At 34.7% G+C, this 12,293-nt stretch overlaps 1 protein-coding gene across 8 annotated transcripts in view; it reads left to right on the top strand.

Annotated features, from left to right (window-relative positions):
• YAF2 (YY1 associated factor 2) overlaps positions 1 to 7,609 on the top strand; it is a 64,976-nt gene extending 57,367 nt beyond the window's left edge. For all 8 annotated transcript variants that reach the window (XM_004274447.3, XM_004274446.3, XM_033436550.2 and 5 more), the window contains 2 exons: positions 5,291 to 5,443; positions 6,229 to 7,609. In XM_004274447.3, coding sequence (XP_004274495.1) covers positions 5,291 to 5,443; positions 6,229 to 6,466 — 391 coding nt within the window. In that variant the 3' untranslated portion in view covers positions 6,467 to 7,609. The remainder of the gene's footprint in view (positions 1 to 5,290; positions 5,444 to 6,228) is intronic.
• Positions 7,610 to 12,293: the final 4,684 nt, after the last annotated feature.

The raw sequence follows: 12,293 nt of genomic DNA, 5'->3' as shown, positions 1-12,293 counted from the left end.
AGCTTAAAACATTTTTCTTATAGTATTTAGCATACAGGATTTTTGTTGTGGGGTGGAGGGCAGACACATAGTTAGAAACTATATCTGATGAATAATAGTTATCCGTAAACGGTTGTTGAAATGTTCCCCCCCTTTTTTCATGTCACAGTAAGTCAACAGACCTGCCAAACTTTACACAGACAGTCTGTTTGAGCTATTTATGAAGGATACATAGGGACACATAGGGATCTCAAAATTTTGGAACATCATATTTTACAAGTTACAGCTAATAATGACGTATGTGAACAAGTAGATGACAATAGAGTGCAGTTGGGATATGTCTGGATAGCACTGGATGACCTTTTTGTCCTCCTTATCACAGAACCTTTAGCATTGTAGGTGTACTGTCAAAATCATGAATGATAAATCGCTGAACATAAAAAAGGCACACCTTGTAAATAATACCCTGCCCCTTATATCCTAAGTTAACTATCTCCCACCTCTAAAATTCCCTACTATCCTCTAGATTTTTCTCACTAAGTAGAAAAAGGATCATAGTTAAACTTTTTTAAGATCCCTAGAGCTAGGAGGGCTTTCTTTTTAATAGAGCATGGTGAAGTTGAGTCACTTTATGATAGGGTACAAAGATCATCATAAGCTGTGTTCCTCCTGCCTTCGTTGAAGAATCTTTAAAACTCATTCAGGCCGTTAGAGAGCAGCAGAGAACTTTATTTCAATAGTTAAGCTGCGTGGAAACACATATTTTGTGCTTCTTTTCTCCCAAAGTTGAACCAGATCAAATAATCCTAGAAGAGAGGAGCAAAGTCATTATCTTAAGTGAAAAAAGAATGAATTACTACACATTTAGGAAAAGTTAGGATAAAAAGAGAGAGAAAGACATAACTACTGAAAAACAAAAATAATATTTTTCTTGAGGCAGAAGAGAACTACTATAGAAAATTTGTTGGTGATTAGAAACTAACAAAATCAACCACAGACAATGCCACGTACAGAAATTACTGGTTGCTTATCAGAACACTAGTCTTACATTTCCACTTGCCCCAGGGACACCTTTGCTTAAATTTTATAAAATCCACAAACCCAGCATGACCAGCACCATCGTTTCTAGTATGAAGTGGTGGTCTTCTAATTTGTCTCCTGACCGCAGTCTCTCACCTGACCAGGTCAGCTAATTGTTCTTTCTTTATTGGTTTTTACCTTGTAAGAGAGTATACATTTACTGAGTATTTTGTTCTTACCACTGAGAATATAACACTTAGAAGAATTCTAGATTCATAACTTGTTTTAAAATGTTAATTTAGGGACTTCCCAGGTGGGACAGTGGTTAAGAATCTGCCTGCCAATGCAGGGGAAACGGGTTCGAGCCCTGGTCCGGGAAGAAGCCACATGCTGTGGAGCAACTAAGCCCGTGCACCACAACTACTGAGCCTGTGCTCTAGGGCCCACATGCCGCAACTACTGAGCCTACGTGCTGCAACTGCTGAAGCCTGTGCACCTAGAGCTGGCACTCTACAACGAGAAGCCACCACAATGAGAAGCCTGCACTGTGCACTGCAATGAAGAGTAGCCCCCACTCGCTGCACCTAGAGAAAGCCCCCATGTAGCAACGAAGACCCAATGCAGCCAAAAATAACTAAATAAATCAATCTTTAAAAAATGTTAGTTTATTTAACTCTCCTCATGGTTTCATGGAGCAAATCATGCTGTACTGATATGCTTTCATTTTCAGATTTTTTTTTTTTTTTAAATTTTTGGCTGCATCGGGTCTTCATTGCTACACGCAGGCTTCCTCTAGTTGCGGTGAGCGGGGGCTGCTCTTCGCTGCGGTGCACGGGCTTCTCATTGCGGTGGCTTCTCTTGTTGCAAAGCACAGCCCAGCTCTGCGTGGGCTTCAGTAGTTGTGGCACATGGGCTCAGCAGTTGTGGCTCGTGGCCTCTAGAGCACAGACTCAGTAGTTGTGGTGCACAGGCTTAGTTGCTCCGTAGCATGTAGGATCTTCCCCGGGCCAGGGATTGAACCCATGTCCCCTGCATTGGCAGGTGGATTCTTAACCACTGCACCACCAGGGCGTTCCCTCATTTTCAGATTTATGGGCCATATGAAAAGGGAAAATGATTCTAGGAAGATTCTGGAGAGAGAAAACCTGTTAAATATGAAAAAGACGTGGCAGCAGTTGTAAGATCCATGAAGCTGGGGAATTAGGATTATCCCTTCTCTCACATAAAAGTGGGAGTGATTGAGGAACTGTGTCACATAATTGATGGACACCAACTTGGAGACAAATGCTGGAGGGGTGGGGGAGTGATTGATGATGTTATAAAAATATTCTGTACCTAACCACAGCACAATCGTTATATTCCTGAAAAGCTTCATGATCAGAGAATCCATGATTGAGACAGTTACATCTTATGGGAAAAACAGCACCGAGTACTGAGGTTATTAACGAATCCGGAAAAACTTAGAAGAATATTCAATTTTACTTAAAAAAGGCAGCACTAAATAAAGAGAATATAAATTATTATATATCTTAAGTTAGTGATAATGGTCTCTCAATAATGTCAATTTATTGATTGCTAGGAACTTCAGGATTTCTACTCTAGAATGTAAATTTATTTTAATGTTCACAATTTTCTTGTAATTTAGTTTAACATTTTTATAAATTCATTTTGCATTAAATTTTGGGACGAAGGGAGCAACAGTACAAACTATAATAAAGGATGTTGTCAAACTTTCATTTGTTATGGCAGGAAGAGATTCAGAGACCCATAATACCTTAGGAGACAAATGATGACTACCCCTCAATTCCATTGTATAGCTTGGAGTGACTCTTAATTTTAGGTGACTCACTGTTCACCAGGCACTAGTCTAACCAAACCTTTTCACAACCTGTCACACCTTTGTACTTTCTTTCTCTTTCCATATTCCGGCATAATTAAAAGAGGAATTAATTCTTGCTGCTCTTACTTTTCACTACTTGTTTACGTCTGTGTAGTGAGTGGTTGATCCTGGCCCGTGAGTAAGCATCGAGACAGTATTCCTTGTCTTTTAAAACATCTTCATTCCTCATTAAGCCTGATTTTATCATTCATTCATTTTTCAACAAATATTAAATATCTAGTATTTTTTCAGTACCGTGCTAGGTACTAGTTATCCAGTGATGTATAAACCTGAAACCATCCCTTTCCTTGTGGAGTGTATATCCTAGATGAGGAAACAGACAGTAACTCCTTCCTTAACACTCCCTGTGTTCCTTTATTTTTTTTTCCATAGCATTTATCAACATCTAAGACTTTATTTTTTGTTTGATTTCATCCACAGAACGTTGGTTACATGAGGACAAACAAGAATTTCTGTATGTTTTGCTAAAGGAATATTTTTTGGTTGAGAAGTGAGAAAGGCACGTTTAATTTGTCACCACGTCCCCTTGATTCTGCTTCTTCAACCTGTCTCTAAATAAGCCCACTGCCGCTTCCTTTTAGTTCAAGCCCTTTTTATTTTTACCTGGTCTATTAAAGTAGCTTTCCCTGCCTCTGTAGTACCTTTCCCCTCCAGATTGCTGCCAGTAATCTTTGTAAAATTGAAGTCTGAATTTCTTCAGTGATCTGCTGTCTTTTAAAGGTAAATCAGACTCCTTCGCTTTTCATTGTCGGGTTCCTTCCTATCTGTCCAGCCTTTTTTTTTTTTTCTTTCTCTGCCACTCCCTGCTCTCCATCTCAAACTTTATGCTGCAGTAGTATCAATATATTGCACTTCTTCAAGCTTCTCTGCTCAGTGTGGTGGCTGGACCAGAGGCTTCCCCTTAACTTGGAAGCTATTTAGAAATGCAAATTTTAGGCTCCACCCCGAGGCCTACTAAATAAGAACCCTGGGAGCAGAGCTAAGCAAGCTAAACAAGACTTCCCAGTAATCCTGATGTACATTAAATTTGAGAATCACTACTTTAGTCGTTTTTTTTTTTAAAGTTCATTTCCTTAACAAGCTCAGCCATTAATTACCATGCTTTTAATATCATTTTCATTTGTGTAACTCTTAATTTACATCATTGACCCTGGTATCTGTGTCAGTCCTGCTTTTTAAATTGTGTGTTGGACATCTTTCCTGGATATCCTTCCTGTACTTCAGACTCTGTAGGTTCTAAACAAAATTCATTACCCATCTATTAAGATGTTTTATATACTGCGTTTCCTATTTCCTCCTTCAAAGGATTCCTCCTTGCAGCTTTGAATCCTAGATTATGCAGTATTTTCTCTTTGGTTTCTATTTTGTCTTGCTTTAGAGAAACAAAGGAAAAGATTTTTTAATAACCCTACTGACCAGAATAGGGTCAGGATTTTCCAGGCAATAGATTACTGTTGTTTATAGACCATCTGTTAAAATGTGTTTTTTTAATGTATTTTTATCTTATTCTTCCTTGCTTTTTCCTTCCCACCTTTTTTCCCTCCTCAATTGTCTTTTTCTCTCTCATTTTAAGAACTTAGAGACCATTTACTTTGAATCTTGACCTCAGCTGCCCACGTTCTACCGTAAAGCTGGAGGCATCCTTGACCCTGGGCTAATAGAGTGACAACTTGTACCAAAAGTGACAACTGGTACCAAAGATTGTAGTCAGGCAACATTTCATCTATCTCGGTACAGTTTCTGCAGTAGGTTCTCAATAAATTTTTTTCTAATGAGTAAGTGAGTAAGTTAGGCAAGTCTCAAAGCACTGGACAGATCTCCAAGGTCAAAAAACCACAGTGAAATTGTGGCTGGATACATAAGGAACCTCAAAGATTTAAGCAGTAAGTGAGAAATTTTGACACTTAAATATTTATTCAGTGAATAAATGAAAGATTTTAAAGAAAAGAATAGCCATTGTAACAGATGGTGAGGTATTTCCTTCTCTGAGAGAAGAGGGATAAATTTAGATTTTATTTCAGTGTGAACTTTCAAGTTTAATTTTAAAAATTCATGTTTATGTGTGCTTCCCCATAAGCACAGTTTGATATACATTTTTAATAATTTTCGTGTCGATTTATGTAACAGTTACATTTTAATGGTTTGACTATATATCTTGGGCTATAACTTTTAACTGTTATTATAGTTCTATTTTTGTTGGATAGGAAAGACAGTAATGTATGTGTGTGTATATATATATCTGTTAAATTGCACATCTGAATTACCTTACATATGAGAAATTTTTATATGTGAAATCATATATCTATTCTCATAATTTGAGCTATTCTCTCATAAAAAATACATTCTTAAATTATAGTAATAAAAAAAACTTTCTTTTTAACATGCACACAGGAAACCTCGGCCTGTCTCCCAGTTGGTTGCACAGCAGGTTACTCAGCAGTTTGTGCCCCCTACACAGTCAAAGAAAGAGAAAAAAGATAAAGTAGAAAAAGAAAAAAGTGAAAAGGAAACAACTAGCAAAAAGAACAGTCATAAGAAAACCAGGTAAATTTAGAGTGTTTTAATGGCACTTTTGAAGTAATAAAATTAACCATTTAATATTGTCTTTTAACATCAATATATAAAGTATATAAAGTAGAAATAAAAGATTTCATCTCTTTTACTATATCATGAAAGTGTGTTTCTTAGTTGAAGGTATATTAGAAATTAAACACAGAGGCCACAAATACAAGTGTAAGTGTGAGGACACTTTCTGTTTTTTGTTTTTGTTTTACTAGATTACAAGACATTTGTGTTTGAAATGTTTCTTTTTCACTCATAAAGCCAGGAGTGATGTTCACAATACTGAACAGATATTTGCATGAGCTTTAACCAATCAAAATGGTCATGGGTCCAGGCAGAACAGACAGTCATGACGCCCTTATCATAAGTGCACATCAGTGGAGTAACAGCCCTGCATATAACTCAACCTTAGCTGTTGTCAGCTTCCTCTGTGATTCAGCTATGTCACTGCTGTTCTAAAACATTTATTTTAGTAAAATTGATAAGCTGTCTGCAAAATTATGATAAAGCTATAAAAGCACATTTAAGAGAACATTACTCCCAGAGTTTTTGGTCATGTTGAGGAAGATTCAGGAATGATTGGCTTGATTAATGTTAATGATTTCAAACATTTAATTATATTTTTGTGGCTAGTTACACATGAATATAGAGCTTTAAAGATAGATGTATTTGTTTTGTTATTTTTACCTAATTTAATATGCATTACATGCTCAGAAAGTTGGTAGAGAGAAAAGCTAGTTTAAAATTTTATCATCTTTTGTGTTTAGGCCAAGATTGAAAAATGTGGATCGGAGTAGTGCTCAACATTTGGAAGTTACCGTTGGAGATCTGACAGTCATTATTACAGACTTTAAGGAGAAAACGAAGTCACCGCCCGCATCTAGTGCTGCTTCTGCAGATCAACACAGTCAGAGTGGCTCCAGCTCTGATAACACAGAGAGGGGAATGTCCAGGTCATCTTCACCCAGAGGAGAAGCCTCATCATTGAACGGAGAATCTCATTAAAGTTTATTTTCTCCAATTTCCTAGTCACTTCTGTCATACCATGCAAATACACAGATTATGCCAAGAAGTACCACATTTTCATGACAAACATATTCATGCACAATCCATAATTTGCATTTTACATAAAATAGAAATTTGTTAGATTTTATTGCAATCTATGCCTACCAAACATTTCCAGACTTAACATTTTGGTCTCCACAGTTAAAGGTGCCATGAAAATGTGGTTGAATTACTCATTATGCAGTGTTATTGGTAAGTCTATTTTCACTTTTAGTTTAGTGAATTCTAACACATAATTCTTGAATTCTCTACTATTGGCATGTAATGAATTTAAATTTTTATAACATAGTGCAAGCTGCCTAAATATGTATTATTTGAGAATTGTGAAACAAATAGTTATATGTATACAAGTCAAAAATCAATTTAATCAACTGTTGCTACAACAGAATTTTCTTAATGGTTATCCTCTTAAATACACCTGCTGGTACTTGGTGTGGTTAAATAGGAAGATTGTTATTAAATAAAGAATTTGTATGAACCATTGCCAATGTTTTTGACACATTTTACTAAATTATTGTTCCTGAATTATGTTTTAGGTTTTATCTGTTTTTGGGGGGAATTTTTGCTTATCTTTCAAAACATTCATTTATTGTAATGTTTACTAGCAGACTAGTAAACAGTAAAACATTGATTACTTGGCTTTATAATTCAGATTTAGTGCTATTGTCATTGAACACTGGTATTTTCTGTATTATATAGAACATTAAAATTCAAGTAATTATAAGCATTTGGCAAAAACAGAAGAGAAGAAACCTGTCATATTTTAAAAGCTGCAGTTTTGGAAAAGCTTTAACTTAATAGTTTTATCACTGTTTCCTTGCCCCAGACTTATCCAGGGTCATAGAAGTGTGAATCTAATTAATACAGAAATGGGAACTGTTGCACAGAACTGAGAAATAACTAATCTTTAATCAGTTTAATTGGCCTCTTATTAAATATAACAATTCTTATAAAAATTATAGTACCCTATTTTCAGAAACAATTGCCAGTTTATGCATTTATCAATATCCTAAAATTTAAAAAGCATTTACAGCCCCACTTACTATTATGTAAATTTACCAATAAAATATTTTTATGACTACAGATTTTGCATTTTTGTTTACAACTAATAAAAGTGTTTTTTGTTGTTTCTAAAAATCCAACTTAGAAACCACACAGTACTTAAATTCTAGGGTCTCCTGCTTTCTCTTAGCCATTTGTTTAGTATGTATTCACCTATAGGAGACTTTTGAACTATAAATGAACTTTGAATCATAACTTGGATACAGAATATCACATAAAAACATCATGATAGCATTTGAAGAAAGAAATAAAACTGTAGACCCTGACAGTTGTGATATTTGGTGGTTTCATGTGGTAATGTAATTTTCTGTTTAATTGCAGTACTTTTTACAGGCACAATGGTACTGTCTTTTTTGTAAGATGCAAGTTGTGAAATACAGTTAATTGCATACAGTAAAAGTCTGTGATTAAAACATTTATATACCTCATTCTTTAGTGTTGTTAAATGAAAGAATTTTATTTGTTTTTAAGATACTTTCAGTGGAACCCCAAATGACTGGTATGTTCTTTTAAAACATGAAAATTTTTTTCTCTTATTTTATTCTTTTTCACATGTTCCAAATGTTTTATATATATACATATATATTCATTTTTAGACATAGTAAAAACTACAAGTACTAACTGTAATAGGGAAAATATTCTAATTTTTAAGTCAAAATTACTCTTTGGAGGTACTGGGTCTTATGATGATGATCAAATACTTTCTGGATATATTTTAAATGGATTGCAAGAGAGAAAAATCTGACAGAAGATGGGATTTTACCTGAACGGGGCATAGTCATCTTTCTAAATAGTAGGGAGACAGTTAGCATGGAATTTGAGAATGCTAACTGATGGCTGGTATCTGAATCTCTGTTGTAGAACCTAAGTGAGCTTGAGTAAGTCATTCAAGGTCATTTCCCGTCTATTAAACAGGGATAATGGTAATCATATCTAACTCATAGGGTTGTTGGGAGGATTAAATGTCAATCCATACAAAATTCTTAACAACTACCTGACACGTACTCTGTGCTCAGTAAATGTGAGCCTTTACTATCTTTATAGGTAAAATCCCATTACAGAAACATAATTTTTTTTGTAACAAAAATTGTTTCCATGCCTTCTTGGATGCCCAAAAGGAATTGTGTTCTGTAGGTTAAACTGAATTTTTTACATCAGATGTTTGCTCTGATCCCAGACCAGCTGTCTTTCTATAATTAAAGAACCTGATGGTATGCATTATGAGACAGGAGAAATGAGCTGAGTTGTCTACTTTGATACTTTGTTTTCCTTTCATTAATCACAGTTATCTTTTGCTGTCTTCATTTCACCCTACCTCAAATACACTTCCAAACCAGGAAACAGACTCAAATTCCATAAATACACCTAATGTTAAAATATGCAACAAGGTTCAGAGCCTGGGCTTAGGGTATATTTTTAGCTCTGGTTCATCAACTTACCCTATGGTTTTAATAGTGGGTTATTTTAGCCAAATTCTATACAAAAAGAGCATTTGGATGTTTTTCAGAGTTTATTAGCTTATTTTGATATAAGTAAGAGTGAAGATATAATTTGAGGCATACAAGAATACATATTCTTAAACCTTTTATATTACACAGTAGAAATAGTTGACAATAACTTAAAGGTTTTATTTTTATTAAATGCTTTCCTAAAATTATAGTGATGACTGTAGACAAAGTGAAAACATTAAAAAAGGAAGAAAAACCTTTGCTTTTCTAAGTTGATAACATTTATTACCCTTCTTTTAGAAAGAAGTTCTTATTGCCTGAAAAGAATATAGCTTATTCATATTATATACATTCATGCTGAGTGGTCTAAAAGTTTTAGTTTCCACTGAAACCCTTATTTTAATTATTTTCTTGGTCTGCCACTTATCTCTTTTCTGGAATCTTGAAGACCTGAAGTACGAACTGGGCCATTGATAGAAATTTCTGTACTGTACTTCGAAAATTAAGTGCAAACAGAAGAGTGAATGTGTGTGTAAGAAGAGTAATCATAAAGTAATACTTCGACTTACTAGCACTGGCTCCCCTCTTCAACCACAGGCACCTTCAGGTGTCTGGAACAACTGAAATGTAGAAAAACTGAAATGTAGAAAAGTCATCAGTGACAAAAATAGCTGAGTAGACTCAAGAGACAGTGAAGATTGCAGAATACAGGATGTGACTGATCATTTGTGAAAGCAGAAGGAAAAGAACACCCTCCCTGGCTATTGAGAGTGATGAAAAAGAAGATGCCCTAATAATAAAGGCAAGGAAGGTTAGAAATGGGGAAAAAAATGAGGGAGGAGGAAGGAGAAAAAGCAAAGATAGTAGCAGAAATTAGAAAATGGGGATTGTGATGTAGTCGATGATAGCAGAGAAGAATCACTCAGAAGGGAGAGAGAGAACAAATAGAATGTATAGCATCTCGGTCTCTTGAGAAAAATTTTAAAACAAGCTATGATAAATCATCTTTGTAATGACTCAGTCATTAAGTTTTCAGTTTTGTTTAGTAGACTGTTTACTAGAGCAGCAATATGTGTAATCACTATAAAATGATTTTCTTCAAAACCAGTTCATTTTTAGAAGTTGTCATAGAGATTTACCTTGAATTATATGAACACTTTACTTTCCTGAATGCACAGCCCTGCTAGCCCAGATAATTTAAATGTTATGTTTTTAATGTGGCTTTGTATTTAGCCAGTGCAGATATTCCAGCCTTTGTGGAATGGGCCAATTCTGGAGCATATGAAGTGCCACGATAAGACTAGGTACTTATATAGAAAAATCAAGTAGAGCTCTGAAAGCTTTTAGTTCTCTGGGACATGTTTCATGTTCTGAATTGTTTTTCACTGGTGATTTCTTTCCTCCCTGTCAGTAGGAGTTGTAGACTGTAGTAGCTATTTTACTGCTGTAATACTTTCATTATTTTCCTGATCTAGATTTTCTTTATGTCAGTTTTCAATTCAGTGAACATTTATTGAGTATGGTTTGTGTGCTAGGCACTGGTCTGGGGGTTGGTTGCAAAGAGGACAAAGATGTGGAACTCACATCTTAGAGGAGAGATCTGTAAATACAATGCCATTATTTCAACAATAAAAATACATATAAGATACAGAAGTAACAGAAGAGGGAGTGCTTGCCACCATTTTTTTTTTCTTTTTCCTTCTTTTTTTTTCCCCCCTAGAAAATTCAGCTTGGCCTGAGTATCCACTGTAAGCCCGCAATGGAGATGTTAGGATCTCATCTTGATAGTTGCAGCTGGTAATGTTGGGTGTCACCAGTAATTTTAGCCAGCTACCATTTCATTACTCCAGTTTGAATTTCCAAAGTTAAAGACTTTAAGGCATGTAATGTGAGATTATCATTTTCCTATACTAATTTTTAAAAATCAGTAAACAGCTAGCTGAATGAGGTCTCCTGTTGCCTTTTTGTGAGGATATTGAGGAAACATTACATCACTCAGAATCCAAATGAGAAAATTTATTCAGACCTGTTTCAGGAAAAGCTTTACTTCAACCTGAGAAATCAGTTTGCCTTTTTCTTGTGAACAATGCAAATCATCGATTGTCCTCAGTTTTTGCTTTAGTTGTGGGAAATCTCAGATTAAAATTAGGCATACTTTTAATAATTATGTAGAACTCAGTCATCTGCATATCCATATTCTAACTTGTTATTCTTCATCTAACTACATTTTTAACTTCATCTAACTACAGTTTTTATCTACTTAACGTTTTCCCTTGTGTTCTTATAAAGTTCCTCAAATCTCTTTTGTACATAAGGCTAAATAGTAATACTTTTTAAAAAAATCTCAAAAAAACTGCTTTATTTTAGTTGTGAGGATAAGCCCCTACGTGAAATTTTCAGTTCAAGGATCCAGTAAAATGGATCCAACTGGAATTCCTGAGGAGTGGAAATAATACACAAGTTTGGCAGGTCTTGAATTATACGCAGGTAAACCTGGATCTGCTGACTTACCTGGAAGTAGGGAATGTGGATGAAAGCTACCATCTCATCTTCATATTTTCATTAACTCTTTTTTCAAGAGAATTCAGAAACTAAACTGGGTACCAAGATTTACTAGTTTAGACTTTGTATGTGTATTATTTTCACTAACCTCTTTTAATTCAGACTAATAGCAACAATGAAATTAGCCTGTGTTCACTTCTGGAGTCAGCAAGATTGAGAAGAGTTGGGATACTGTATAAAACCAGTTTGGGAGAGGAAGACTCCTAAAGGACAAAAATGTAGTGAAAGCATTAAAAAGAAAAAGAAAAGTAGGCTGTTTTCAGAATTAAAAAACAGTGATCTGGCCTTAGGTCCAAGAGGTAGCTTTTGGTCTTTAATAAGAGAAAATGTAAAAGCCTATGATGTTTCCAGTATAGGATAAGATAAATAATTTAAGGGACACTTCAACTTAATTAGAAAGAAAAAACAGAATTTTTTTTACTTTATTAAAAATAAAATATAGACATGTGAAAAGAAAAACCATTTCAAAATATGAAACCTATTAATAATAAAAGCTATTAATATTAAAAAAAAGAAAAACCAAACATAACATAGGACTATTTAGGATGTAGCTTCTATACAGAAAGGAATATAGATAACAATAATTCTGACTTCATTTTTCAACTAAGTACTGTATTTCTGAAGTGTAATAGTATCAGAATTCTTAATTATTTTCATTTTTCAATTTTGGGGAATCGGGGTCCAGAGACTTATCT

The sequence above is a fragment of the Orcinus orca genome, chromosome 11 (assembly GCF_937001465.1).
Source record: "Orcinus orca chromosome 11, mOrcOrc1.1, whole genome shotgun sequence".
Taxonomy (NCBI): Eukaryota; Metazoa; Chordata; class Mammalia; order Artiodactyla; family Delphinidae; genus Orcinus; species Orcinus orca.
This window is presented reverse-complemented; position numbering and strand designations above follow the sequence as displayed.